This window comes from Heterocephalus glaber, unplaced genomic scaffold (assembly GCF_053883595.1).
Source record: "Heterocephalus glaber isolate CG9 unplaced genomic scaffold, H.glaber_assembly_v1.0 deba00000122, whole genome shotgun sequence".
Taxonomy (NCBI): domain Eukaryota; kingdom Metazoa; phylum Chordata; class Mammalia; order Rodentia; family Bathyergidae; genus Heterocephalus; species Heterocephalus glaber.
The window spans coordinates 9,180,965-9,207,250 of record NW_028258138.1 but is presented as its reverse complement, the minus strand read 5'-3'; the positions used below and the strand labels follow the sequence as shown (position 1 = coordinate 9,207,250).

Here is a 26,286-nt window from a genome sequence, read left to right as displayed (position 1 = left end):
AGTTCTTTCCATCCTCAGTACCTCAAAAAAAGGGAGTGGGGAGCACATCTCCTTTACTTCGCTTGGAAAATGTGCTTGGTGTGTACCTTGTATCAATCTTACCTATTTGCTAAGTTTTCTTCAACGTGCTGATGACGAGAGGAAAGGATTTTAGGGCTATTTGAAAAGCAGAACTTAAAATGTCAGATGGAGAAAAATATCTTGGCTACAGTAATTCTTAATGAGGCAAATTTAGGGAGATGTGCTACAGAGGGTAGCAGGTGGAAGAGCACAGCAGAAATAATGGAGGTAGGGAGGAGACAATATGCAAATGCCCTGAAGTAAGCAAGCTTACCGAGTCTGAGGAAAAAGTCCGCTGTGATCAGATTGTTACAAGCAAGGGGAATTTGGGAGGTGAGTCAAGAGGTAGGTCAGGCCAGGCCAGGTCAATCCTGTTAAGGAATTAAGATTTTATTTTAAGGGCAACAAGAAGCGATTGCATCACTTCAACAGCAAGGGGGCAGCATGATCTTCTTTCCTTCTGGAAAAAAGCACACTGCTCTGAGACAGAGAGAGTTACAAAGAGGTGGTCTGGGGACTGTATTAGATGGCCTTGCATCACCCAGGCAAGGTGCCGATGGCTGGGTAATGGGAGAGGAATTGGAGAGCAGAAATGGATTTGAGAAATACAGATGACTGCTCAGGTTATTTCTTTGTATCAGCTACCTAAAGTATGTCTTTAGAATATGGCTGCATGCGCACCTCTGTAAGATACTGGGGGAAAAGCACTGTCCAGACCTAGGAGATGGGACAAATTGGAAAGGGGCAATGTCTCTGGCAATCTTGTGCCTCGTTGCTGTGTCTCAATCCCCACAATTCATAAATGAGTCATTGCTTTGTTTGACTGATTGTGTTGAGCACTTGTTCTGAATGCAGCATTGTGCTTGCTGTGGGGAGGTTACTGATCTTTTTAAGCACAAAATTAATGCAAGATTACTGAAAATTTGGAACATGAGAAAAGCCCGAAGAATAAAAAATATAGACCTGTAAGCACACCACCCACTAACACTTTGTTCTGTTTACTTGGTCTTCTCCATTTTCATATGTATATATTTATTCATGTATAAATATGTATTTTTTATGTCTTCCATTAAAAATTTTTGTAACATGATGGTGCATGCAAAAAGTAGATAAAATGTATCTGATCAGTTTAAAGACTAACAATATGCAATCAATCACCAGCCAGGGTGAAAAGAAATATTACCATTCCCTGCCTCTTCTCCCTTCCCAAGGGAGCCGAATGTAGAGAGGATTTGTTTTCTTAATTTCATTCATCTATTTATTATCTGCATTTCAGCACAAGGAAAACATGATTACTTTATCCAATTTGACACAGACCCTGGAAGATGTCTTCCAAAGGATTTTTGTTACTTATATGGATAACTGGCACAGGAACAAGACCATCGAGCAAGAGGCTCTCCAAGCCAAAGTGGATGCCGAGAACTTCTACTATGTCATCTTGTACCTCATGGTGATGATCGGAATGTTCTCCTTCATTGTTGTCACTATCCTGGTGAGCACAGTGAAGTCCAAGAGACAGGAACACTCCCACGACCCCTACCACCAGTACATCGTGGAGGACTGGCAGGAAAAGTACAAAAGTCAAGTTGTGCATCTGGAGGAATCAAAGGCCACCATCCATGAGAACCCTGGCGCCGAAGGGTTCAAAATGTCTCCTTGATAAGGGAGAGAGGCACAGAGCCAAGACCTGACATCCAGGTATGGTGAGATGCCCACAGGCCATGCAAATCCAAACTGTCACTGCTTAGAAGGGAGTAAGTTCCTTGCTCTCTGTTGAGAATTTCCATGGACATTATGGGGCTGGCCAGCTGAGCCAGATGACATTTCAATTGTAGTGATTTACATTCGCTTATTGGAGTGATATTTTGTGCCGAAGACCTCTTTTATTTTCTATGCAATGTAAATACCATTTAAATCAATGTCAGTAGTGAAAATAAAACTGAATTTAAAGCAAAGGCCCTGGGCAGTGGCAGTGTAAATAGAAAGGACAGATTTACAAATCACTGAACTTTCTTTCTCATGAAACATTAGCTTGGATGTGACAAATTCAATTTATAAATACTCAGATGTATTTTTCAAAAGCTGAGGTTCAAAATTTATCTCTTGCTCACTGGATTGACATAGAATAATTTCTTATTAATTTATGAGCACGGTCTGAAGTGATGAATGAATAGAACCACAAGGTTACATTTATTGTTTCCCTGGTATTTAACTTATTTGGAGGTTTGAAGACAGAAAAAGCATTGCAAAGGGCAAATAATCCATACCAGCAAAGTCAAATATTTAAGAAACATCTGGTGCGACAGAAACATATTTAAAACTAACTTTTAGAGTTTTGCAGAAAACTAAGCTTTGAAAATTCTCCTTATTTGAGAAAAACAATAAAAAGTTATGACCGGGGTTTATAAACAACTCATTCTTTTCATTAAGTTGTATTTTATTTACACTTGCTTTATTTTCATTTATGTTTGAAGAGACTAAAGTTACAGGGAGTGTTAAATTGCTAATGCCTGTTGAAAAGCTAGGCAGTAACTGCTGAATATTGTGTGGGGCTATATGGAGCAGAACATATCCTGGGGAACAGGGACTGGGGAGATGTTGCTCAAAATAGGCAAAATTTCAGTTAGAGAGGAGAAATAAGCTCAAGAGACCTGTTGTATAGCATGGTGACAATAGTGACAGTACATTGTATTCTTGAAAATTGCTAAGAGTAGGCTGGGTGTGACGGTGCACACCTGTAATCCCTGCACTCAGGAGGCTGAGGCAGGAGGATCACCACAAGTTTGAGGCTGGCCTGGGCTACACAGTGAGTTCAAGCTAAATTACATAGCAAGACCCTGTCTTAAAAAAACAAAACACACACACACACGCACCAAAAAAAAAAAAATGCTAAGAGTCGATGTTAAGTGTTTTCCCTACAAAATGCTAACTACTTGAGGTGCGGTAATGCATGTGTTAATTAGCTAGATCTAGACATTTCACAATGTACATATACTTTAAAACATGTTATATATAATAAATACATGAAATTTTATTTGTCAATTTAAAAAATTAAGTATTTTGCACTGTGGGGTACATGATATCATGTCAGAGCTGGGGGGTACCTTGTAGATTTGCTCCCCACTCCTGTCAGACCCCTTCATTTGTAGATGAGGAAACTGTAGGTTATAGAGATTTCACTCACTAATTCAACTGGTGGTTTGTATACTTGGGTTACTAGCCTGGACCCCAGGAATATTGTTACAGTTTAGCCCTAAAACATCCCCCTCAAATCTCCTGTGTTTGGAAGATGATTGGATCATGGGGTCACTAGACTCATCAGTGGACTCACCTATTGGTGAAGTGATTCACCTATTCAGTAGCTGAATAGGCTGTTAGGAGGCGGAGCCTGGTTGGAGGTGTTCGCTGGGGCCATGACCTGTTACGGTGTATTCCTGTCCCCAGCTCTTGCCCCCTTTCTGCTTCCTGACTGCCGTAATGTGAGCGCTTTCTTCCACCATGCCCTTTCTGTCTTGAAGCCAGCAGACCATGGACTGGAATCACGAGCCAGAATAACCTTCTCTTCCTTAAGGGTGTGAGAGTCAGGTACTGCGTCCCAGTGATGGAAAAGTGACTAAGACAAGTATAGAGGAGGACTATAGGAAGGCTGTGCTGTAGGAGCTCGGCCAGGGTAGAGCAAGACAGGTATGTAAGAATGTCAATAGGCCACGGCAGAGATCAACACCAGGTGGACAGAGCTGAAGCGGGAACAAGAGGGCAGGTGGAACTTGGGTCGAGGTCTCCCCTTCCAGAGCAGCTGGGAGGAGGAAGTCTATGGCAAAAGAGAGAGGTGGGGCTCTCAGCATCACGTAGTTCATGCCCCCCCCCCCCTCCCTGGCCAGGGTTCAGCAGTTGTGAACAGGGCCTCAGGGTACAAAGACAAAATTCAAAAGAGCTCTTTGGCTAAGCACAGGTGTAGAAGTCCTTGCACTGTCTTGGTCAGTTTTCTATTGCTATAATAGAATCGCTGAGACTATTTACAAAGAGGTTCATTTTGGCTCGTGGTTTGGAGGCTGACAAGTCCCAGAGCACAGTACCGGTGTCTGCTCAGCTTCTGCCGAGGGCCCGTGTTTCTTCAACTCGTGGCTGAAAGCAAAAGTCCAGTGGGTGTGTGCAGAAGAGGAGAAAGACCAGAGGCCACCTTGCTATCACAACCTGCCCCCCGGATAGCTAGGCCAGTCCCAGGAGGGTAAGAAATCTCCCACAAGATGGCACTAACCCCTCCATGAAGGCAAACCCCTCATGACCCACTCCCTCTTAACACTATTGACTGGGGACCGAGCTTCACTACGCATTGTGGTGGGGACAATTCATATTCAAACATACAAGGGTTGTCTCTTTAATGTTATAGAATGAGATAGAAACAAAGTATCTGTTTCCTATAACAGAGCTGCAATTATGCTAAGGGAAGCATTGAGTATTAGGGTTAGGGGAAGCTATTCAACTGCAAGAAGAGACCTCCTTCTTCAGGTCAGAAGCCCAGAAATGCTGTTGTTGCCTCAGACACATGTATCTCAGAGAGCCCAGAGCAGCAACAGAGTTGGCAATTCCAGGCTTCAGGTGTCAGTACACACTGGGAGCTGAGGTTTCCACCAGGGGACAATGACTTTCCTTGACCAAACTCTCATTGGGCTGAGCCCTCTCCTTGACTAGGACACAATCTCACCCTATAAAAACTGTGCACTCTCAGCGCAAATGATTTGTCCAGCTCCAGACACTGAGAGACTTGATCAAACACCAGCAGTGTTTCTAACAGCTCAGGGCTATATCCTTAGGGTGACTGTAGCCCCCTTAAAGTACCTGCCTGAGAAAAATGAACACTGCCAGGAGAACTGACTGTTTCAGAAAAACGTGATGACAGGCAGATAGTTTCCTGAACCCCATCTGGGAGCAACTGAGAAAACTTTCAGTTATAAATCCTTTTTTTTTCTCCCTTTGAAATATAATTTTCCATCACCCAGAAATGTCTGGTCTTGTCTCTTTGAAAATTAAACATTAAAACTCCCTGCTGGGTGTGTGTCTTGCTGTAACTTACATCACTGTCACCTATTACAGACAGAAGTTTGTCTCTTCTCCAGACAGCACCAGTGAACAAACCCAGATGACTTGGACGAATACCCTCCCTCTTTTCATGAATTTCCACTTCCTGGCTCTTCATGAGCGCCCCCACCTTGCCCAGTAACCTCTGCACTAATGGAAGTAGAGCTCAGTCCACGACTGGTCCTTTTTCTATTGCAGTACTGATGACTTTATCCTTACTGCTTTAACTAGTGTCCAGCTTTGTATATCTTCAACACAAGAAAACAAACTGAGAGGGAAAAAAATCAAGATTTTCCTAATTAAACATGGCTTATTATCAGTGAATACACAGGTGACAACAGAGATGGTTATCAGTCAACTTCACTTCTGGGGAATAGGAGAAATGCTTTTTTTTTTTTTTTTTTTTTTTTTTCTGATACTAAGGACTGAACCCAGTGCTTTCACACTGAGCAAATTCCCAGCCCCTTTCTAATTTTTAAAATTTTGAGATAGAGTCTCCCTAAGTCAGTAAGTTTCCCAGGCTGGGCTCAAACTTCCCATCCACTTGCCTTAGCTTCCCAGAGTGCTGGGATTACAGTGTGTGACACTATGCTGGGCTGAAATGCTGACTCTCTACACCCATGTGCAGTGTATAACTGTTGAAACCATTTGCCGTAATTTCTCCCCCTAGTATCAACTCCCACCAAACTGGTTTGAAAATTCCAATTCAAACAACTTGCTGTTTTTCTTCTCTATGCTGTTTGCTTTTAGAGTGCCTTCTACTTGTTCTACTGGCTCCATATGACATGAGTACCACTTACTTCTTAAAGGACAGCTCAAAAGGTATTTTAAAATGAACCCATGGTGGTGGCTGATCTGGTAAGACTAGATTCAGGTTATCTGGGTCAAGTCTTCGCTCTGGCCCTTGCTACCTTAAAACTCTGGACAGATCTGTTTGTGTCTTCATTTTCCCATTTCCTCATCTCTGAAATGGTTGTTATATGTCCTTTACAGGCTTGTTATGGGACTTAAATTAGGCAACAGTCTCAAAATGCTGAGAACAAAGGTATATTTGTTACTTTTCCCTCTATAAAGAATTAAATGCCCTCCCCTCAGTTTGCTCTTTCCTCTAACCCCCTTAACATTTAGAACTTGATCACCACAAACAACCATAATGGCATGTGCATAGATCTCCTGAGTACAAATACCATTCTGCCTCTGCAACTTGAGAAGGCCTCAGTTTCCTTCTTCTCAGAGGGTTGAGCCAAGCGCGCAGGGACAGCTCTATGAATATTACTCCTTTATCCTGTATTGGGGTGCTGTTTGTGCCCTGCTGTGCTCGCGTTCATTAAGCATTCACTGTATGCAGAACTCTGGGAACCTAGCGCTCAGGAGCCCTCCGGTTACCCTAAAGGAAAACGCACGCATGCATGCATGTTGTCATGAGAGAAGTCCAACACTAAACGTGGAAACTTCTGGGGATCTGCGTGTCCCGAGGCGCACACAGCAGCGAGGAGGCAGCCAGGAGGAGGCACCTAGGGAACCAGCCCAGCGGAGGGCGAGGGCTGCAGTCCTCCACCTCCGGATGAGACTATGCCCCCGGGTTTGGACGAAAATGCCCCAGGGCTTGGATGAAGGTGCCCGGCCTATGCCACACCCCGAGGACTCCCTAGAGGGTCTATCCAGAGGTGTGCACCAAGTAAGGCACATTTCACCTAAAGAGTGAACTTCGTTCCTCACCACTACATCACCCGGGGCTTGCTGCCTGGACCCAATGCGCCTGCGCCCGAAGCGACGAACGTCGCGCGGCAGCCCGGGCCCACTGCGCCGGCGCCCGGAACGGTTCGTCGGGATTTGTAGTTTCCCCACTAGGATTGTGGGAGTCGTGGTTTGCTTGCAAATTGCAGAGGCCAGGCGTTAGAGGCTCCACCGCTGGGCGCATGTAAGTGTGGGTGGCTTACGGGTTGGCGGGAATGTTAACCGAAACGCGAAGGCTCTTCGGCGCGCTGGGGATCCTGCGGTCAGCCCTGCATTCGAGTTTTCTCTCGGGAATAAACGCCTGCTGGTCCCGAGCCGCGGACCGCGAGTGTGACAGCCGCCACGGCCCCACCCGCAGAGCGCGGATTGGGCGTCGATCTGGCTCGCGGTCTGGACAGGGCCGGAATTGGTGTGGCCAGGGGTGTTGGTCTTCGACGATCTTGGGGACAAGCGAATGGACGCTCTGTTGAACGGAAGGGCGGGTGGTGGGAGGACAGCCCCAGGCCCTCACCCTTGGGTCTCAGTGGGGTGGCTGTTGCACCCTGAGTGTCGGGGGTCGGGAGAGGACCCAGGTCCAGCCCCCGAGTTACCCCGAGGAGGACCCGAGGCTCACACAGGGCCCTGTTACCCACTGGGGTTTGTCCTACCTGGGTAAGGTAGAGAGGTGCAGACCCCTGGGCCTCATTTCCCCGAGATTTCCAAAAGGTTGGAATGTGGAATCCGAGGAACCCAGATGGAATGAGTCTGGTTTCCCTGAGGGCCCTGTGCAGAGGAAAGAGGGCCAAGTGATTCCCTAGGGTCACCGTCTACAGACCCCCTCCCCAAATCCATCCTGGTTCAGATAATTGGTAAAGAGGGTGAGAGACTGGAAATGAGAACAGCTTCAGAAAGTTGAGACAAAGTGCAGTTGATGAGTGGCTGGAATTAGTTACACCCCAAAGATAGACTGACCCTTCAGTTAGTTTATCAGACGTGCCAGGGAGACAGTGTAGTTTGTGGACGATAGTTGTCTGTATTAACTGGCCTAACTAAAATAAGTGGATAGCTTCTGCTTCTAGGAGAAACTTGGCAAAGGAAAAAAATCAAGATTTTCTGCAATAGAGGAAATAAAGGTAGAAATATGTGGAGTTGTATCTAAGCCATTTGCTACTTTTGAGGTTGGGGCTAAGACTGGATAGTTCTAGGGGAGGTTTAAAATTCCCTGGCCTTCACAGATACTATGCCTCTCAAAACTGTCCCTGCCTTGGTGGCTTTTGCCCTTGGATACTAGCTGCCTCTTGTTTCTAATATTCCAGCGGATGTACATATGATATCGGAGCAAATAGCTTACTGATATTTTTAGCTTTCTTATTCTCATTTCCAGAAAGCCTGAAGGGTACTATGAAAATGGCTACTTGGGCATATAATTTAAGGGAGTGGGGAAAGTTGTGATTCAGATGCAGTGCATGGCAGTGAGCTGCGCTAATCAGAGTGATTTGCCCACCTCTCCCCCACCCTCCTTCTGCTCCTTCACAAGTGCAGGTTCACTTCCTGTTTCTTTCTTAAATAAGCTTGAATTTGTCACTCAAGGCATAAAGTTGAGGCAGCTGCCAGTATATTTTTGCAGTCAAATTCTGTGGTATCAGAAAGGGTGATGAGTCATGAATCAGAGTTCCAGAACCCTTCTTTGGATTCTGATTTGTTGTTTGTGGTACTGGGGATTGAACTCAGAGCCTCTCACTAAGCTATATGCCCAGCCCTTTTTTATTTTATTTTTAAATTTTGAGACAGGGTCTCGCTAAGTTGCTATGTTGGCCAGGCTGCACTCAAACTTACAGTCTTTCTGCCTCAGCCCTCAGAGTGCTGGATTATAGGCATGGACCACCATGACCCACCTGGATTCTGATTTCACAAATGAGAATCCTGGTTCAGAGGGTTAATGACTTGCCCCAGGTCATTTACCCTGCCACAGATGCCAACAGGAAAAGAGTCCAGTTCTCCAGTTCTCCAGTTCTCCTTGTCCTCATTATTGTTCTTTATTCCACACCCTGCTGTCCTCCAATCACTGCCTTTTGCCTTGCATGCCACCTGTTTATATCCTTAAGCTTAGCCTGTCCATTAGTGGAAGAGAGATATTTATCATAACAATAATAGTTGACATTGATTTAGTGCTCTCTGTATTGGAAATACAGTGTTTAGAGTCCAGCTTCTGAAGGAGAATATACAGGTGGAGGCTTAGAGAGTCCAAGTGTTTTGTCCAAGGTCACATCCCTGCCAGAGGGCCAGAGCCCTGGATTTTTTTAGTTGTCATTTATTTCCTCCTGTAAGCTGTGTGGACCTATTTGTTTTCCTTGGTCTTGAGAATCAGTGTTTTGTACATACATCATTTCATGGTGTATCTATTTTGTCCTCAGAAAATTTGTGGGAAACAGCTATCTAACCTACTGTATTTATACACAATTCAAAGCAGAAATTGTAAAAAATGAAATTTAAAAAAACTTAAAACATTTCATTTTAATTTACAGTATGGCCACTTCTTGAGATTATTCAAGATTGCTCAAAATTAAAATTCTAGCAACAAGTTATAACATGTCAGGAACATATTTCTCCAGTGCAGGTCAGAGTCTGCTGTTCCTTAGCAAGTGGGCCATTTAGAAATGAAGTTAATGAGGACCTTTGATCACAGTCAGCACATTTAAACAGAGCTGTGGTTTAAATTGCTAACAGCAGCTTATCTGACTTTGCAGAAGTCACAGGGAAAACTTAGTTATCTTGTGCCAACTATTAACTGGCTTTCAAGACACTATAACCTTGAATAAATGAGGTAGAGACTTTTGATATTTAGATGCTTTTATAATTCAAAGTTCTTCTAAAACATCTTCCCTGAAGTTCATTTTATCCCCCTACTAAAGACGTATGAAAATTTCTGCTGCTTTTCTTAATTCTAATAGTAAGCGTATGGAAAGAAAAGCATCTCCATGGTTCTGAGTGCAGAGCTCTCTGTCTGCATCAGGATAGCACCGAGGGTAACGTTCTGGAGCCAGGCGGATGGAGCTGAATCCCAGTCCTACTCGGAGACCCTGGATACATTATTTCAACTTTCTTTCCTCACCTATAGAGATAATAAATTATACCTCATAGGCTTATTGTGAAGGCTAAATGAATTCATTCATCTCTGCACATTAGCACAGCCTGGTACAATAAAGCTGTGATTATTATGCTATAAGTCATTAAATTTCAGAATAAACAGAGACCCTAGAAGCCATCTGTTTGGCACCCCCTTTCTTCCTGAGGGCTCAGAGGAAAGTCATGTACCCCAGTATATAGATTTTTCCACCCAGAGCTTGTTTTCTGGCTCCCTGGGGTATGTGTCATATTCTAAGAGTAGTGACATAGAAGGCCCCAGAGCAAATCCTATGCTCTCGCTGTGTCACTGCCTGTCACTTCCAGCCTTACCTTCCACTAGGTCTCGGTCCCTTTCAAGGACACTTTAGATATGGACTGCTTTCTTCGGACAGTTTTTTTCTCTATCATTTACTCCTTCCCTCCAGATAACTTTTAAAAAATTGGATATTAGATCAGTTAACAGGTCCTGAGAATCAGGAAGACATTCATCCCTGAACCTGCTCATGTGTAGGGGAGGAGATGGTGGAGTGACTTTTGGATATGGGCTCCTAGGTCCACAGATGCACAGAGGGGCAGCACGTGTTCCCCAGGAACAGCTGGAGGCTGCAGAGAGCTTCTGAGGAGCACTTTCTGCCCAGTGAGAGTCCTCACCCAGGGTGAGTTTCAGGGTGACCTGGGTCACCTTGTTGAGGACACATCGCCTGTCTCTTTGCAGGGGTTGCTCGCTCTCTCTGCCTGCACTGTCTCTGTCAAAGACACATCTTCCTAAGGTGGTTGGTCCTGGACACCACGAGTTGACCTGTTTCTTTTCTTCCCCCCTGGAGCAGACCTTGGAGCTCTTGAGGACCTGACCTCCAAGCTTCCTCTCCTGCACCTGTCTGGGGGAATGACACTGATCACGAGTGAACTCACGGTTTGCGCATTATGAACTGGAAGGTGAGGACAGTTTTAAACAGTGATGGCTTGGGTTTTTCTTTTCTCCTTGTATTCGTCAGCTTTTGGTCACTGTAACGAAATATCTAAGATAATCTGCTTATAAGGGGAAGGGTTTTATTAAACTTATAGTTCTGGAGATTCTGGTCAAAGATGGGGCAACCATTGCTTTGGGCTGGTGGTGGTGGTGCCCGGTGACAATGCCAGGGAGTACATGGTGGAGCAAAGAAGCAAAAGAAGACAGACTAGGGTCCCACAATCCCCTTTGAGGTCTTGCCTGGGTGATCTAGACTTCCTGCTAGGCCCCATCTCCTCAAGGTCTACAACATCTCCCAAGAGCGCCACCCTGAGGACCAAACCTGTAACACATGGGATCTTCAGGAGACATTCAGCGTCCAAACGACAGCACTCCTAGTTCTAAAAAGAATAGAGACCTGTAGAAGCAGATTAGCTAACAGAGAAAAAGATGAACACATAGTATATTTTATGTGTTATTTTTTAAGTTAAAACACATTAATGTGCATGTATTCCCCAGACTTTGGGAGGAAGGCTAGGCCTTTCTTTGAATGTGCAACTGCTAACTTCAGATTGGTCTGTTTTCTTGAAAACAACATACCTTTAAAGTTTCACATTTTGGTTTCTTTAAAGAAATGTAATGAGTGAATGTTTGTGTTCCCCTAAATTTATATGTTGGAATCCTAATCCCAATGTGATGGTGTTTGGAAGTGGATCCCGGTGGAGCTGATTAGATCAGAGGACAAAGCCCCCAGGAATGGGATTAGGGCTGTTATATAAGAGACACCACAGAGCTTCTCTTTGATTCTTCCATGTGAGAATATAAGGAGTGTGGAGTCTGCAGCCTAGAAGGGGCCCCTCTCCAGAAGCCAACTGTACTGTATCTCAGACTTCCAGCCTTCAGAACCGTGCAAAATAAATATCTATTGTTTATAAGCCAGTTATGGTACTTTGTTATAATAATCAGAATTGACTAAAACAGAGATCTGTAGGTCTTATAAAGCAATCTACATATAAAATTTCCCAGATTTTTATGACCCTCTACCCTAATCTTTTATAGTTGTCTTGCAATAGCTTTTTTTTTCCTTATGGGAACTTGAGACTTTCAAAGCATTCAACTTTGTGTTCGTGGAAACAACTTTATTTATAAGTCATAAATAAATCACCCCAATGGAGCATCAAGTACAGCGTGAACTGGCTGGGGAGTAAACACAAGTGGCCCCTATAAAATGTTAGGTTTAGTCGGTGAGAGAAGAAGTTCAAGGGCAACCAGAGAGTAGCCCCTGGCTGTCTGCATTCAGAGGGCCGGGGACAGCCACACTTACAGAGGGTAAAGAGTATCAGTTTAAATTGCAGAAGCCAGTAGTGTGAGGCGGTTGGTCAAGAGAACAGCCACTAATAGAAATGTTTATTGTAGCCACCTTACTAAGAATAAGTTCAAACAGAAATCATGCATCTTCTCGCTCTCCAGAGACAGCTACTGTTTACAAGCTTAGTGTAGTTTCTTCCAGCATTTTTTCCATATATATGAGTGTGGTATGTGTATTTGTCAAGTGTGGGATCTAACTGTATTTTTTCAGTGATTACAAGCGCTTCCTTGTTCAGAACGTCCAAAAGAGACCTCCTTGGGTCAGGTTTGAAGCTCAGGAGCAGAGTGCTTGGCTGGCAGTAACAGTCAGCATTACTTGTGTGATAGCAGCAAATGTGGCCTCAATATTTAAAAAGTTAGCCATTCCCATCTCACAGGCATTAGGGTTTTGTTTTTAAAAATAAGCCTCAGTGTGGTCTACACCAGCAAGAGTCACTTTCCTCCCTGAAAGTCTGCGTGTTTTGCGAGATGAAAGGGTTTGGTAGAAGGAAGTCAGAAGAGGAGTTTGGACACGGCTGCAGCTCAGTACCCTGACAAAAGACAGAAAAGGAGCCCAGAGCTTGTGCTTTTGCCCTTCAATGTTCTTGACCTTTGCTGCCGTCACTCTGCCTCTGCCTCAGCCCTGAAATTGCTGCCTCTTCCCCTTTCCTCTCCACTTCTTTGTTTTTTTTTTTGTTTTTTTTGTGGTTTTTTTTGGTACCGGGGATCAAACTCGAGTCCTTGCATTTGTGCAGCAGGCAGCGAAACCACTGAGCTAAATCCCCGGCCCCTCTCTACTTCTTCTTAAAGGAAGTAAATATTGAAACCACTTGGCTCTGTCCACTAGGTGATATGTATCCTTTTGATTAGGCTTTCGAACTTCTGGTTGAGATAGTTTGATCCTGGAACCGCTACAGCTGAGTTTTGGATTTAGGTCACTGAGGGCCATGGGTCTTCAGCGAGTCAACTACAGAAATGCAGAAACTTGAAAGAGAGTCACTTGTTCCAATAGGAGTCAGTGCTCTGGCCAGCCTAGAACAGCCATAAACATAAGGGGTTATAAGACAGCAGCATTGTACATTCTCCTCCTAGCTGGTTTGTATACACGGAGTCAGACTTTCACCTCTATAGTATGAACCTTCAGGAGATCAGAGGAAAAGAGACCCTGTTGGAGTCGGGGGGTTAGCCCAGGTCTGGGGAACAGGAGTCTGGCAGCCAAGGCAGCAGGGTAAGCTGCTGTGTTTCCAGAAGCTCCTCTTCTGTAACTTTTGTACTTTTATACAGTCGTCCGTGATCATTTTAAGTCCATACAATGAGTTTATTCTTTACTGTTAAATGATTTAGTGGTTGAAAACTTCCCTTGCTACTGAGTGTCCCTACTGTTTTAGTAACAGTCTGGATATTTGGGGTCCCCCTGTCCCATTATATTCTCTGTGTTCTTACTACATCACATTGCAACCTTTCTCAGCCATATATAAATAATTTCAGAGATATCAAGTTCAGCTGCCTTTGGTAAATTCAGTAGCCAAGGCATTGTTGATCTGCATAATGAAACTGTAAAATTGACAGAGTGGGGAGAGCGTGGTATGTATCTGTTACTGGGTAGGGCCGTGATAGAGTCAGGCTCTGGAGCAGCCGGAGCTGCTTAGACCCTCCCCTACCCATTACCAACCTCCGCCTACTTTGTATGTGTGCTTCATGGGGCTATAGAGAGGGCAAGGAGAAGAGCCACTTGGGTTCCTACTTCACAGGAAGTTCCTATGCCCTGTCCTCTATATGTAAAATCCACTTCCAAGTCTGAATCATAACGAATTTAGATAAAATTATAGGAACGTGTGTGTATATAGATGGTGGTTCCGTTACCTCCATGTCATTGAAAATCAAATCAGTGGGAAGGAGCCTGTTCAGGGTTAGAATGTTCCACTACACCTCTGGCTGCAACATGGACATCCCTGTGACATGGGCGGGGCTCTCAACCTCCAGGAGCCTTCCTTTCCGTGTTTGAGAAATGAGGTAGAGCTGGGTATGGTGACCCATGCCTGTAATCCAGCACTCTGGGAGGCTGAGGCAGGACAGTTGTAAGCTCAAGCCACCCCGGGCAGCTTAGTGACTTAGGGAGACCCTGTCTCAAAATAAAAATAAAAAGGGATAGGCATGTAGCTCAGTGGGAATGCTCCACATTCAATCCCTGGCTCCATGAGGTGGGAAAAAAATCAAGGTGGTACAGGAGAGTATCCAAGTCTTTTTCAGCCCTCCAGTTGCGTGAGCATTTGTGTCAGCTAAAGTGCTCACTAACGAGTTTTGACTTTAGGTAAACTATTAGAGCAAGATTCCAATGTAGTCCTTGTAGAAAAATCTCATTTTATTGGTATTACATATAATAAGTGATGTTAGGCAATTTAACCTAATGATTTCACTGGGATAACTCCTACCTAGTTCTCTAAGGTAATGATTATCCAACCAAAACCCATCTTTTCACTTTATTTGGGAAGGAATTTTAACCACACAAAAGCCCGTAATTATCATTCAGGTCGTACTCACCATGTTTATGACACCAGTCCAGTATTTGCTTTGAGATACTATTGTGATATATAGAGGTTCATAATAAAATTGGCTACTGTAGAAGGTGTTATCCACAGACTTCCTTTTAGCCAGTGGGTTAGAAGTTTCCCTCCAACAGGAAATTACAGGGACAATTACTAAGAGTTAAGTTTTAACGTTTGGAGTTTTACTATATTTTGTTTTACCCTCCAGTGGTAGTGCTAATGAGTCTTTGGAACCAAGAGAATGGTCGTGTACTAAACAGGGAGGTCTGGTCCAGCTCTCAGTGCACGGAAAGAGGTAGAAGCTCCAAAAGATGCAGTGACCGGCCCAGGTCACACAGTGAGTGAGTGGCAGAAACCTCCGGATGCAGCTGCCTGGAAGCAGGGTGCTTGGCTCGTGGTCCACAAATGTCATTTATCTGTGACATTTATGTTATGTCTAGAGTTGATGGGTGTTCCTTTCTGTAACGCCAAGAGCAAAGGGGTGAGGATGAGCAGAGTTGCTGGTGACACGGGACAGGGACCTTGCCTGCTTGGCCCCAAGGGTAGCCCCAGCACCTAGCTTCCCGCTTGTGGCCTGATTGGTGCCCAGTAAATATTTGTGGAATGAAGGAATATGAAAGAAACATGCTATCACTGATCGAACACTCAGGTGGTTTCTTTTTTCTTGAAGGTTCTCGATCACGTGCCCCTGCTGCTGTATATCTTGGCAGCAAAGACGCTGATTCTCTGCCTGGCATTTGCTGGAGTGAAAATGTACCAAAGGAAGACACTGGAAGGAAAACAGCAAAAACTGGAGGTTGAAAAGAAGCAGTCAGAGAAGAAAGATAACTGAAGGGAAATCGAAGGTTCTCAGGCTTTGTAATCCGGTGGGTTGGGGCAGGCTGATCAGTGGGCGAGAGCACACCTGCCCCTTGGGCCCCAGGGCCCACCTGTCCGCAAGGTAGAACTCTGCGCAAGGGCCTGCCTGCTGCTGGGCCACAGTGATCGTTCATGCCCTCTGCTCTGAATGGGCAGAGATCCCCACAGGGTGGGTCCAGGGCTCCAGAGCACAGGACCTTCTGCCTGGAGACACCCCTACTACAGAACCCCAGGTTGTGGGTGAACTTGGTGATTGGGTGGGGAAGGAGGAGGTGGGGACTCACAGGCCATTCGAAGCCCCCAGGCTCAGGGCGCAGTCTGTGTCCTTGATATGACAGATAACTCGCTTCTCCACCTGTCCTTAACCCAGACCCTGTGGCTGCCTCCTGCCCACCCCCTGTGCTCCCGCAGGCTGTTCCTGAACCACAGCGACTCTCAAGCTCTGTAGCGTCCTAGCCTAGCTGTCCCTTCCTGCCAGTCTCCCCCTCAGCATCCTGTAGCCAGTGCCTGTCCCAGTGGGCACACAGGCCCAGAGCACGCTGTGGGATGCAAACTGCTTGCTCCAGGGAGCTGTTCCGAAGGCCCTGTTACACGCTTAACATGCCAGCAGTTTCCTTGATTCCGGCATGTCCGTGTAACGTCTTCAGTTATCCCTGTGAATTCCCTACTTCTCTAAACATGAGAGGATCCAAATACGGGGGCAGGGACTCCAGATGGGTGGATTTGAAACCTGGCTAAGGGTCAGGATTATCTGGGGTGCTCGTGAAAAACACAGCCTCCAGGCTCCAAGCTCAGGAGAGGCCAGCCGACATGTGCACCGTTGGGTCTGGGCTCCTGTTCTTTTCAAAGCGCCTGAGGTGAGTCTTAAACAGCACCCCCTGCAGCAGCTCACTGTAGGCAACACTGGGTCCGCGGCCCCAAAGCTTCCTGCTGGGGTCCCGTGGGTCCGGAGGCTCGAGGAAGGATGGATCTGGGCCAGGCCCTCTGCTGCACATGTCCCACCCTGCCGTGCCATTCAGTCCTGACAGCCCCATGCATGCCATGGTGAAAGAATGGCTCACACAAAGCCATAACGGAGCCCAGGCCCAACGCAGGGAGCCTGGGCGCTGAGCCCTGAGCTGCTGCACCTTCGGGAATGCACAGAAGTGAGCCTGCAAGGGCTCTGTCGCTCACCCTCCGGCACCTGCCGCTGCACGCTGCTCCTCAGTGAGCTATGGGCCTTTGCCAGCCAAAGTTTCTGTCCTGGAATCCCGGCCCTCAAAAGATGTTTTTTGAACTGAAACTCAGGAGTAGGCCCAGGGTGAGCAGTTGAGAAAGGCAGGGAAGGTAGCTGTGGTTGAAAAGTGGTCAACTGGGTCGATACTCCAGACAGAGCCATCCTGGGAGAGAAACCGAGAAGCAGATGGGAAGGTCGGGTGTGAGATCATAAACACCTCTTCCCTCCCAAAGATGTCCTGAAGATGTCCTGATGATGTTCAGGATCGGTGGGGTAAGGTGGCCTCTTGCATAGCTAAGCTTAGAATCGACCACAGCAGTCCGCCTTCCTCCCAGGAGACTGGAGCTCTGCTTCACACAAAAGTGATTTTCAGGTAGAAGGAAAGTTATGCTTCTAAAAATACTTCCGTTAATAGATAAACTTGAGTGGTTTCCACTTGTTAGGTCTAAATGCTCAAACATAGGGTTAATGTTAAGCAAGTACAACATTGGCTACTATTTTTTCTTTTTGTTTTGTTTTTTGAGTCAAGGTCGCACTATGTAGTTCAGGCTGGCCTTGAACTCACTGTGGAGCCCAGGCTGGCCTCAAACTTGTGGTGACCCTCCCGCCTCAGGCTCCCAAGTGCTGGAATGACAGGTGTGCACCACCACACCCAGCCTATTTACTACTATTTTATCAGACTTTTCCAGCTATCCCTTTGGTTTTTCTTTCTAGATTTTGCCTTTTAAATGTCAGCCTTGGTGGACTCCAGCTGAGCAGAAAGAGAAGAAAGAATTACTGAATGATGTGTCAGAGGATAAACTCCCAACCTATAGTTTTAACTCAATGTGAATTTTTATATACTTTTAAAAAACCAGTATTTTGTTTAGTAAAATAAATACCTTTGTAAAAAAAGTCTGTCTCTGATCCTTGGAGTAGGTTATAGTGTATGTGTGTCTGGCACACACACACGCACACCCTTCCCCCAGCACTTCCTTGCGGAGGGTCGCAGATCCTAAGTGAATGTCCACTGCCATAGACGCAGCACCTCCTGTACACTTCCGCAGTGCACTTCGCTTTCATCACGAGTGCATTTTCACTACTGGGAAGGAGGAGCTGTGTGGGCCGCCTGGTGGGGAAACTTGGTTCCTGTGCTGACCCAGGAGAATCCTTGAGGGGAAGAGTTGCAGGAGAGTGAGTCTGCCCTGCTGAGTGTGGGAGGAGTTCACTTCCTGAGTCCTCTGCTGACTGGGGATGAGGAGCCCCAGGCCGTACCCCCACCACCCTTACTCCTTGGATGGAGACAGCAGACTTCAGAGAAGAGGAATGGTGAGCTTTTTACTAAGCACCTAGTAGATTGAGACCTCTTAAAAAGCGTGTGGCACACAGCTGTCATCCCAGCACCCAGGAAGCTGAGGGAGGAGGATTGCCCTGAGTTCAAGGCCAGCCTGGACTACACAGTGAGACCTGGTCTCAAAGAGCAAAAAGATTTGGATTCTTTCAAGCTACCAGAGTAGAGGCGGAGTAAGGACAATAACCAGAGCTGTGAGTGCTGGGGACTGCTGCGTCTCATTGCCAACAGCCACATGGAAAGTTGCATGAGTGTATGTTAACAGATGTCTGTCTGCCCCACCCAGTTGGGTAGAACATGAGGAGCAAAGGGAGTTATATCATCTTTCTTCAAGTTTGCTGTGATTACTGAATGGTCATTATCGGCATTTAGAAAGTAGGAAAGAATTCACATAGGATCAAAGTTCTAAGTATCGAATGGACCCAGAGCCCGCAAGCTAAATATCAAGCTAACCACAGGGGACTTTCCCTTCAGCTCCCACCCCAGCCCCGCTGTCGGAGGCTGCTCCAGCCTTTGCTTAGGAGCCCTGCTGCTGCATTCTGACTAGCCCTGCTGTGCCCCGGGAGGCTGCTGGATGGTGAATGCATGATTGCATGGCATGCCCAGAGGGGGCCTAGAACTGACCCTGGCCATGGCCCACCCTCCTGCCGGTCAGGGCCCCTCGGCAGCCTGCCAGGTGATCTCACCTAGTCTGCTCCAGGGCCTTGGCTGGCTGACCACTCCCAGCATGGCTGGGCACCGCTTCTTCCCACGTGTACCCACCCATGTTCCTCCCAAATCTGAGACAGTCTGTTGGCTTTTGGTAGAGTATGAAAGTCTGACCAGGGGTATATTTGTGCTTGTCCTGAACACAAGTGGTTTTCTAGGCTTTGGGACTTCAAGCTCAACTTTGGAATTGGTGGAACAACTGGTCATCTTGGACAGATTGGTAGAAGATGACTCAAGAGTCAGACTAAACCACTAACTGCACCCATGGGTTTTCTGTAAACAGGGTTTGGGATTTTCTGATACCTTCTCTATGCATTCTTTTACCACTAGGCGGAGATGACTAATCATTAATTGGAGTCACTGCTCTCATTACAGTGCACATATAATTGACATTGGGAGATTTGTAGTTTGGTTTTAAATAACTAGTTGGAAGTAGGTACAGTATGTAGATAGATAGATAGGTTGATAAAACCAACAGCCAGGACCCCTATCTGGACCCCAGTTAGCCAGCAGCTCTTGAGACAGTAATTGAAAACACATGAGACAACTGTCCTTGGGTAGATGAAACTGTCACAAAGCATAAGCTAAAATCCATGCTCCCTGCCCGCAGGATTTCACTAGGATCCCTCATGCAGATCCTACTTAACTTATCACACTGATCTCTACCACATCTCTGATTTTCAAGCCTGCGACACAGGAGATGCAGAAAGGAAGATAACATGTTGACAGCAGAGGTACCTGAGGGCAAGAGGCACGCGCTGGCCCGGCCTGAGAACTCCTGATCTCCACGTGCCACGGTGTGGTGGCCGACAGCCCCATGTGATGACAGCGTGTCCACCCCGGTGACTTTAGCAAGAAGAGGTTAAACTGTTTCGTATATTCTGCTTTAAAAGGCAGAGACGTACATAATGTATTTCAGAAACCAAGTACTCCAGGATTCTTTAAAAGCAGTTAGTTACCTCTCCCCGAGCTATCTTGAAATTCTTACGTATAAGGTACCAAAGCTGTTTTGACGACTCATTTCTAAAGGTTCTAGGTGCCTGGGCCTTGAAGCTTTCCAGAATAACATCTCACCTTCCTTTGATTTACCCCAGGATCACTGAGTTTTGTGGAGCGGTGGCTCACGGGATGCTGAGATGGGATGTGGCCAGCCTGACACTGGGGGGCGCGTGTTCTGCTGCCAGGAACACGTGAAGGAGGCTAGAAGAGGCTTCCTGTGGCCTGCAGCTCCAGGCTCCTGGGGGCAGGTCCCCTTGTCCTACTGAAACCACAGGAGCAACACCCAGAAGCTAGAAGGAAAAAAGAATGGAGGAGCGGTTCCTGGGCTGGTCCAGATCCACTGCCTCAGAACCTGTGAGAGAGAGGACAAGCATTCATGGTTTGACATCCGGGTGATTCCCTGGGAAGCATCCCCTTCAGCCCTTATTCTTCATTTACTTACATCTCTCACCTCCCATCAGCCTCCCAGCAGGGAAATATTAACCTCATCTGCTTTTCACAAATCAGGAAACAGAGAGAGAGGTTCATTGCCATAAGGTTCCCCAGCAGGTGGGAGACCAAGACAGGAGTTAGGCCTCGGGGGTCTGTACTTTTCACCATCGAGCTGGTGGGACTGAGCCAAGTAAAGGAAGACAGGCAAAGTCCGTGTACTTCTGAGACTGGTCAGAAAGCTCTCCCCAGCAGCGTCAGTGACATGTAGGACCTGCAGCCAGGATGGTAAGTTGAGGAATCAATGGGATGTGAGAAAGAAACAGTTCCAGACTTGCATTATTGTGGGCGCGCGCGCGCGCGTGTGTGTGTGTGTGTGTGTGTGTGTGTGTGCATGCGCGCACCTCCACTCCCACTGGGCTATGCCTGCCAGAATGGTGGGTTGTGTAAAGTGCAAGGAAACAGAGCAACGGGGGAAATGTATTTCCCTGGTATTGGTTAATACAGTACCAGGCACTTTTTCTTGTAAGTGTCAGCAGAGCCAGGTGGGCTGGAATTGCCTGTTTTCAGGAGAAACTGATCTGTTTGGGGACCTATCTGCTTCCTTCAAGCTTCAATTTAGTGATGTGGCTTTCAGCATGAGTGACTCCATTTTGGCTTGGTCTGCCCCGTGGGTGTAGCCTGGGAGCTCAGTCCACAACACTGGCCTTTCCTTGTTTTAGACATCGGATGAGGGATAGACTGCGTGCACCTGTGTGCCTCTGTGCGGGCTGTCTTCGTGTCCTTTTTCTCCCTGTGATGAGGACTTTTCCTCAGTCCTCGGACCGTGTAACTCTTCCTGTGACTCCATAGCAGCAGGCCCTGCACTCTGGGCCCTTGCTGCCCAGACCTCTCACTTCTCAGTGAGTGACTGAGAATCACTACCCTGTCACAAACCCCGGCCGCCTGTTTTCCCTGGCACCTTGGCCCTGGCCCACACTGCCAGGCACATGGAAAGTGCTCCAATGCTTGTGAGTCCATGGCTGGCAACGTCAAAGGAAGGGGAGTAGGAAACATGCCCAGGTCTGCTAATTGCCTCAAGACACCTTCTCCCTCACCCCAGCAATAATCTGAGTTTTTAACCTGGCCCTATTTCCACCAAAAGAAAGGCTGTCATTTTTCAACTTGCCTTGTGATTCAGTCTGGGCCACCAGATTCAAGTGGAAATGTTATGATAGGACTTCCTGGCAGGTTCCTTAAAAGGGACGAGATGAATCCTCTTCCTCCTTTTCTCTTTCACTGCCTGGAATGCTAATATGATGGCTTGTTCAGCAGCCATTTTGAACTATGAGGTGACTTTGAGGTCTGCACCAAGTGTAGGATAATGGAGTTCAGAGACATGGAACCTGGGCTCTTGATAACCGTGAGCTTATCACCTCACTCCTGAGCTGCCGCCTTGTTGGTAGAGATGGGGTGCCTTGTATTTTGTTGACGTTGGTGCGGACTGCTTATAGTCTAACCTAGTCCTAGCTGGCACAGGAAGACTTGGAATCTGGTCCTCACGCTCCTGTAACTGGTTGTGTATGTCTAAGTGAGTCACTTACTATCCCAGCCTTGACTTTGTAGAGTGAGCTTGATGATCATCGCCCTGCCTTCTGTAGATGCTGTGGTGGTCCAGTCCATAGAAGACTGTATGGGCAAAATAATCACACCTGGAAGGGGTGTGTGCCGCCTGGGTGGGCCAGGAGGGGCTCCATCCTCCCCATGTGCTTACTTTTGGGCTTGTTCCAGGGACAGCACCATTGTCTAATGCGCACCTCCTTGGGAGTCACCTGGCCCATGAAGTGAGTGGGGATGTACTTGTTGGTGATGGCAAAGGCCAGGTGAGGATGGGATGTCCCACAAGCCACCAACCTCAGGAACCCTGTGCCATCTTATCTTCAGGTGTGGGGCTCACCCAGCAGTGCTGTGCATTGGCGCCCATTTTAATTTTGTGCAGTGTGTGAAACATGGCTTTTCCCAAAGAGATTCCAGGCTCCCCGTGCCATTCCGACCAGAAGAAGCCTCTTATCTTTATTGATTCTCTAACCGATTGCAGATGGTCTTGAAAGAAATGTCAGAGAACAGTTTTCTCTGATCAGAGTGTTTTAGGATGTGCCTGCTCTTGCATCCCGATGATAAAAAACAGCAAAAATATTCTTCAAAGGGGAAAAAGGAAATGAGGTCAGGGACCATAAGTCTAATTCTAGACACATTTATTTTGATCTCAGCCTGGACTCTAATAATCGGGCTTCAGCTTTTCGAGCACTTAGGTGCTAGCCACAATGTAATGGCTTGGCATATATGACATCTGTACTTTACTAATACATTAGTTGGATCTCAGGGAAGTAAAGCAACTTACTCAAAGTCTCATAGCTAGTAAACTGCAAACTTGAGATTCCAACCAGGTTCACTGGATTCCCAAAGCCCAATGTACTTTCTGTTACTTCCGGTTGGAAGTTTCCATGCTTGATATAAAGCAATCTCTTAATGATGAAACCAATCTTATATAACTAAATTGCACATTAAATGTAGCCCTTTTGATCTCTCTGGATATATTGATGTTCTCTTTCCTCTGCTTGCTTTCCTAAGGATTAAACAAGGCTTCAAAGCAGTAGAACTCCCAACTCATTTTATTAAATTGTTTTGGTTTTCAAACAAAAATAGCTCATGCTGGTTTATCTCATTCATCTGATAACCTAAAAACATTCAATTATTTTTCTCACTGAAAAATAATATAACTTTAAAAGGTTATTCTACCTCTTCTTCAATTTTGCACTGAAATCCATTTTTGCTGTGATGTCCAGATGTGGTTGGCAATTTTGCCAGTTGCTATCTGGTTTCCTTTTCTTGTCATATAAATAAGTAAAAGCTAGGCCTTGCTAGCCAAGCTAAGCATGGTGGCTGGGAGCATAGGCTTTAGCATCTGACAGCCCCAGTGACTTCCTATGTCTCAGTTTTCTTGTCTGTCAAATGGGGAGAACAATAGCACCTGCTTAGGGTTTTTAGGATTAAATGAGCTGCCCATTGGTAGAGAGGTGGCTTGGTAATGGCTAACCACGAACTCAGTTTGAATCTTGGCTCTTTATACAGCAGCAAGTTACATATTCTGTCTGGGCCTCAAGTTTACACATTTATAAAATGTGGATAACAGTAATTTCTAGATTCTAGTCTGTTGTGAGGATTTAAATAGGTCAACTCATTTAGTTCAATGAGTAACTGGTGTACCTAGACACATACACAAGATGTAATAGAAGGGTCAGAATCAGACTCCAAGGCTTCCTAGCTGGAAGCCCTCACACCATGTCTTACTGGATTCATGTGTAGCTGTGAGTGCTTATTATCCCAGAACTTGGGTAGATGTGCAGTTAAGTGTGAAGTGGGGGCAAACCCCACTCATATCCCCCAAATCAGTCCACTTGTACTTGAATCTGTACAGTGTGATAACACACTGAAGTGGCCAAGGAGGTTTATATACTATATGAGTCAGCTGTCTGTTGAGGGGGAAAATATCTGACATATATAATTTAAAAGATTATTTAATTTGAAAGATTTATTTTGGCTCCTGGTATCAAGAGGTTTTAGTCTGTGCTCTACTGGCTCCAAGGAGAAATACCATGGCAGAATGGAGAAAGTTATTCACTTCCTAACAGCTAAGAAGCAAAGAAAGCAGGAAGAGGCAGAGAGAGAGGGAGAGAGAGGGAGAGGGAGAGCGAGAGGGAGAGGGAGAGAATGAATTGGGCCAGGGGCACCGTTGGAGAGTGAGGCCCCACCTCCTAACAGCACACTCAGCCATGAAGTTACCAATGCATTAATTGATGAGGTTAGCTCTCTATGATATAATCATGTCCTAAAAGCCCCACTTCTGAATGTATGATCCTTTTGGGGGGACATTTTTAATCCAAATCCTAACAATACTTGATCTCAATTACTTGATCTCAAGGAATTTAAAACCTAAAATATATGTGAAAGAGAAAGATCACATTAATATACTATATAATAAGGGTTGTTTCACCAAGTTAATTGTCAGTGGGAAAAGCACTATTTCAATAGGCAGAAAAATTTTTTAAGCAGCTGTGATTGACTGAATAATGGTCCCTAAAGGGATCCAAGTTCTAGTCTCAAGAGCCTGTTACCTTATATGGAAATGGAGTCTGTGATTATGTTATCAAGAGAAGAACTTTGACATTTGGAGATGATTCTGGATTATCCAGATGGGCCTTTAATACAATCATTAGTGTCCATATAAGAGGGAGGTAGAGGGAGGTTTGATAGAGAAGGGGAGATAGTGATGGGGCCACAAGCCAAGGAATGTAGGCAGCCACTAGAAGTTGGATAAAGCAAGGAACAGATTTTTCCTTGGAGCCTCCAGAAGAAGCACAGCTTGCCAACACCTAAATTTTGTCTCATTGGAATTGATTTCTGACTTCTGGACCTCATAATAGAGGGAGAATAAATTTCTGTTGTTTTCAGCCACCAAGTTTGTGGTCCTTTGTTATAATTGCTTCAGGAAATTGATATAGCACCATTGGCTGTAAAGTAGGATCTGCAAGAATGGAAACTTGGTAGTGGTTGGCTGTCTTGGGTGTGATTCATTCCTAGGTAAAATAAGTACTTGGATTTCTTTTTTTACAATGACAAAAGGCTGCAGAAATCTACCACTTAGTTACCAAAAAGCCTTGAACATCTGTTTTCAGCTGACAAAGTCTTTCTGAAAAGTACAGGGAAATTCAGGAGGGAAAGAAGACAAGCAAAGAATACAATGCCTTCTGCACTTCACTATCTGAAACCCAGCCTCAGAATCTCATATATAGTTCAGCCTGTTGGAAGTTGGGTAGAAGTCTTCCTAAATTGTATTAGTCAGTTTTCCCATTGCTGGTGAAAAATACCCAGTGCCCACCACTTAAAGGAGGAGAAGTTTAATTTGGCTGGATAGATTCGGAGGGTTCAACTAGCTTCAAGACAGGAACATCATGGCGGCAGGGCATGGTGTAGCACAGCTGCTTGCATCATGGTGGCCAGGAAGCGGAGCCCAAGAGAAGAGTGCCAGCAAGAGATGTGTCTTCTGAAGCACAGCCCCAGTGATTTGCCTCCAACTGGACCCCACTTCCTATAGCATTTCAGCTATGAACATCAGTGGGTTAATCCACTGATGAGTAGAGCACCGCCATGGTCCAGTCACCTCTCCAGGAGTCAAATCTAGTCAACAATTAAAATTAACTGGCACTTACATTATTTTAAAAGACTTTAGTTTTTTAACTATTTTTTAGTTTCACAGAAAAACAGGAAAAAGTACAGAGTTCCCATATACCTCCTGCTCCACAGCCCTCCTCATTATTCTGTATTTTTTTACAAATTTCAGAATGATTGCTACTATTGTAAAATTACTGCCTGAATATATATGACAGTGAATTTTATCATGTGTTTAATAGAGGCCGGGCTTCATTTTACAAATGTGAAAAATACAACCACAAATCCTACAGCCTCCATCAGCAGGTGCCCTAAACAGGAAGAAGGTGATGTTATACCAGCTGCAGGAGGCTCAGCTGCCGGGTCCTGGGAGGAAGCGCCATGACAAAGGGTAATGACCTCCTGTTGGGATTCTTGGAGGAGGATAAGTAGGTCACAGACCCCCATTCATGCCATCTGTTCACCCAAGTCCCACTGGAGCCATCACCACTATGTCTCCCCAGCTCCCTTGTTGGGGCCGCCAACCTGCCTTGATGGAGTTACCCTTCCTTGAATGCTTCTCATTCACCCTCCACCACTTGCTCATGAGGAAGGAAGAACAATAGGAAGGAAAGTATCTTGCTTTTCCACCACCCGGACAATGCCAAGCTGCCTCCTGGTGGATTATTTTGTTAGGCTGAAACTAATTGGCGTATTACTTAATTTTAACTTTTTT

The 26,286-nt window shown here is 45.8% G+C and overlaps 2 protein-coding genes across 6 annotated transcripts; both read left to right on the top strand.

Annotated features, from left to right (window-relative positions):
• Positions 1–1,215: 1,215 nt before the first annotated feature.
• Positions 1,216–3,150, top strand: Kcne2 (potassium voltage-gated channel subfamily E regulatory subunit 2). The gene has a single exon (XM_087212702.1). The coding sequence runs from the start codon at positions 1,349–1,351 to the stop codon at positions 1,718–1,720; it is 372 nt and encodes a 123-aa protein (XP_087068828.1). The 5' UTR covers positions 1,216–1,348; the 3' UTR covers positions 1,721–3,150.
• A 3,744-nt stretch (positions 3,151–6,894) lies between these two features.
• Smim11 (small integral membrane protein 11) lies at positions 6,895–26,221 on the top strand. Of its 5 annotated transcripts, XM_087212711.1 has the most exons (5): positions 6,925–7,060; positions 10,534–10,637; positions 10,809–10,917; positions 15,494–15,689; positions 17,612–17,791. In XM_087212711.1, exons 3-4 carry the CDS (start codon positions 10,906–10,908, stop codon positions 15,653–15,655), a joined length of 174 nt encoding a protein of 57 aa, XP_087068837.1. In that variant the 5' UTR covers positions 6,925–7,060; positions 10,534–10,637; positions 10,809–10,905; the 3' UTR covers positions 15,656–15,689; positions 17,612–17,791. The 5 variants fall into 5 exon arrangements, with proteins under 5 accessions (XP_087068851.1, XP_087068848.1, XP_004842393.1 ...); XM_087212725.1 differs by lacking the exons at positions 10,534–10,637; positions 17,612–17,791 and adding an exon at positions 20,030–26,221 and having other exon boundaries at positions 6,895–7,060; positions 15,494–15,668; XM_087212722.1 differs by lacking the exons at positions 10,534–10,637; positions 17,612–17,791 and adding an exon at positions 20,030–26,221 and having other exon boundaries at positions 6,895–7,060.
• The last annotated feature ends 65 nt before the right edge of the window (positions 26,222–26,286 follow it).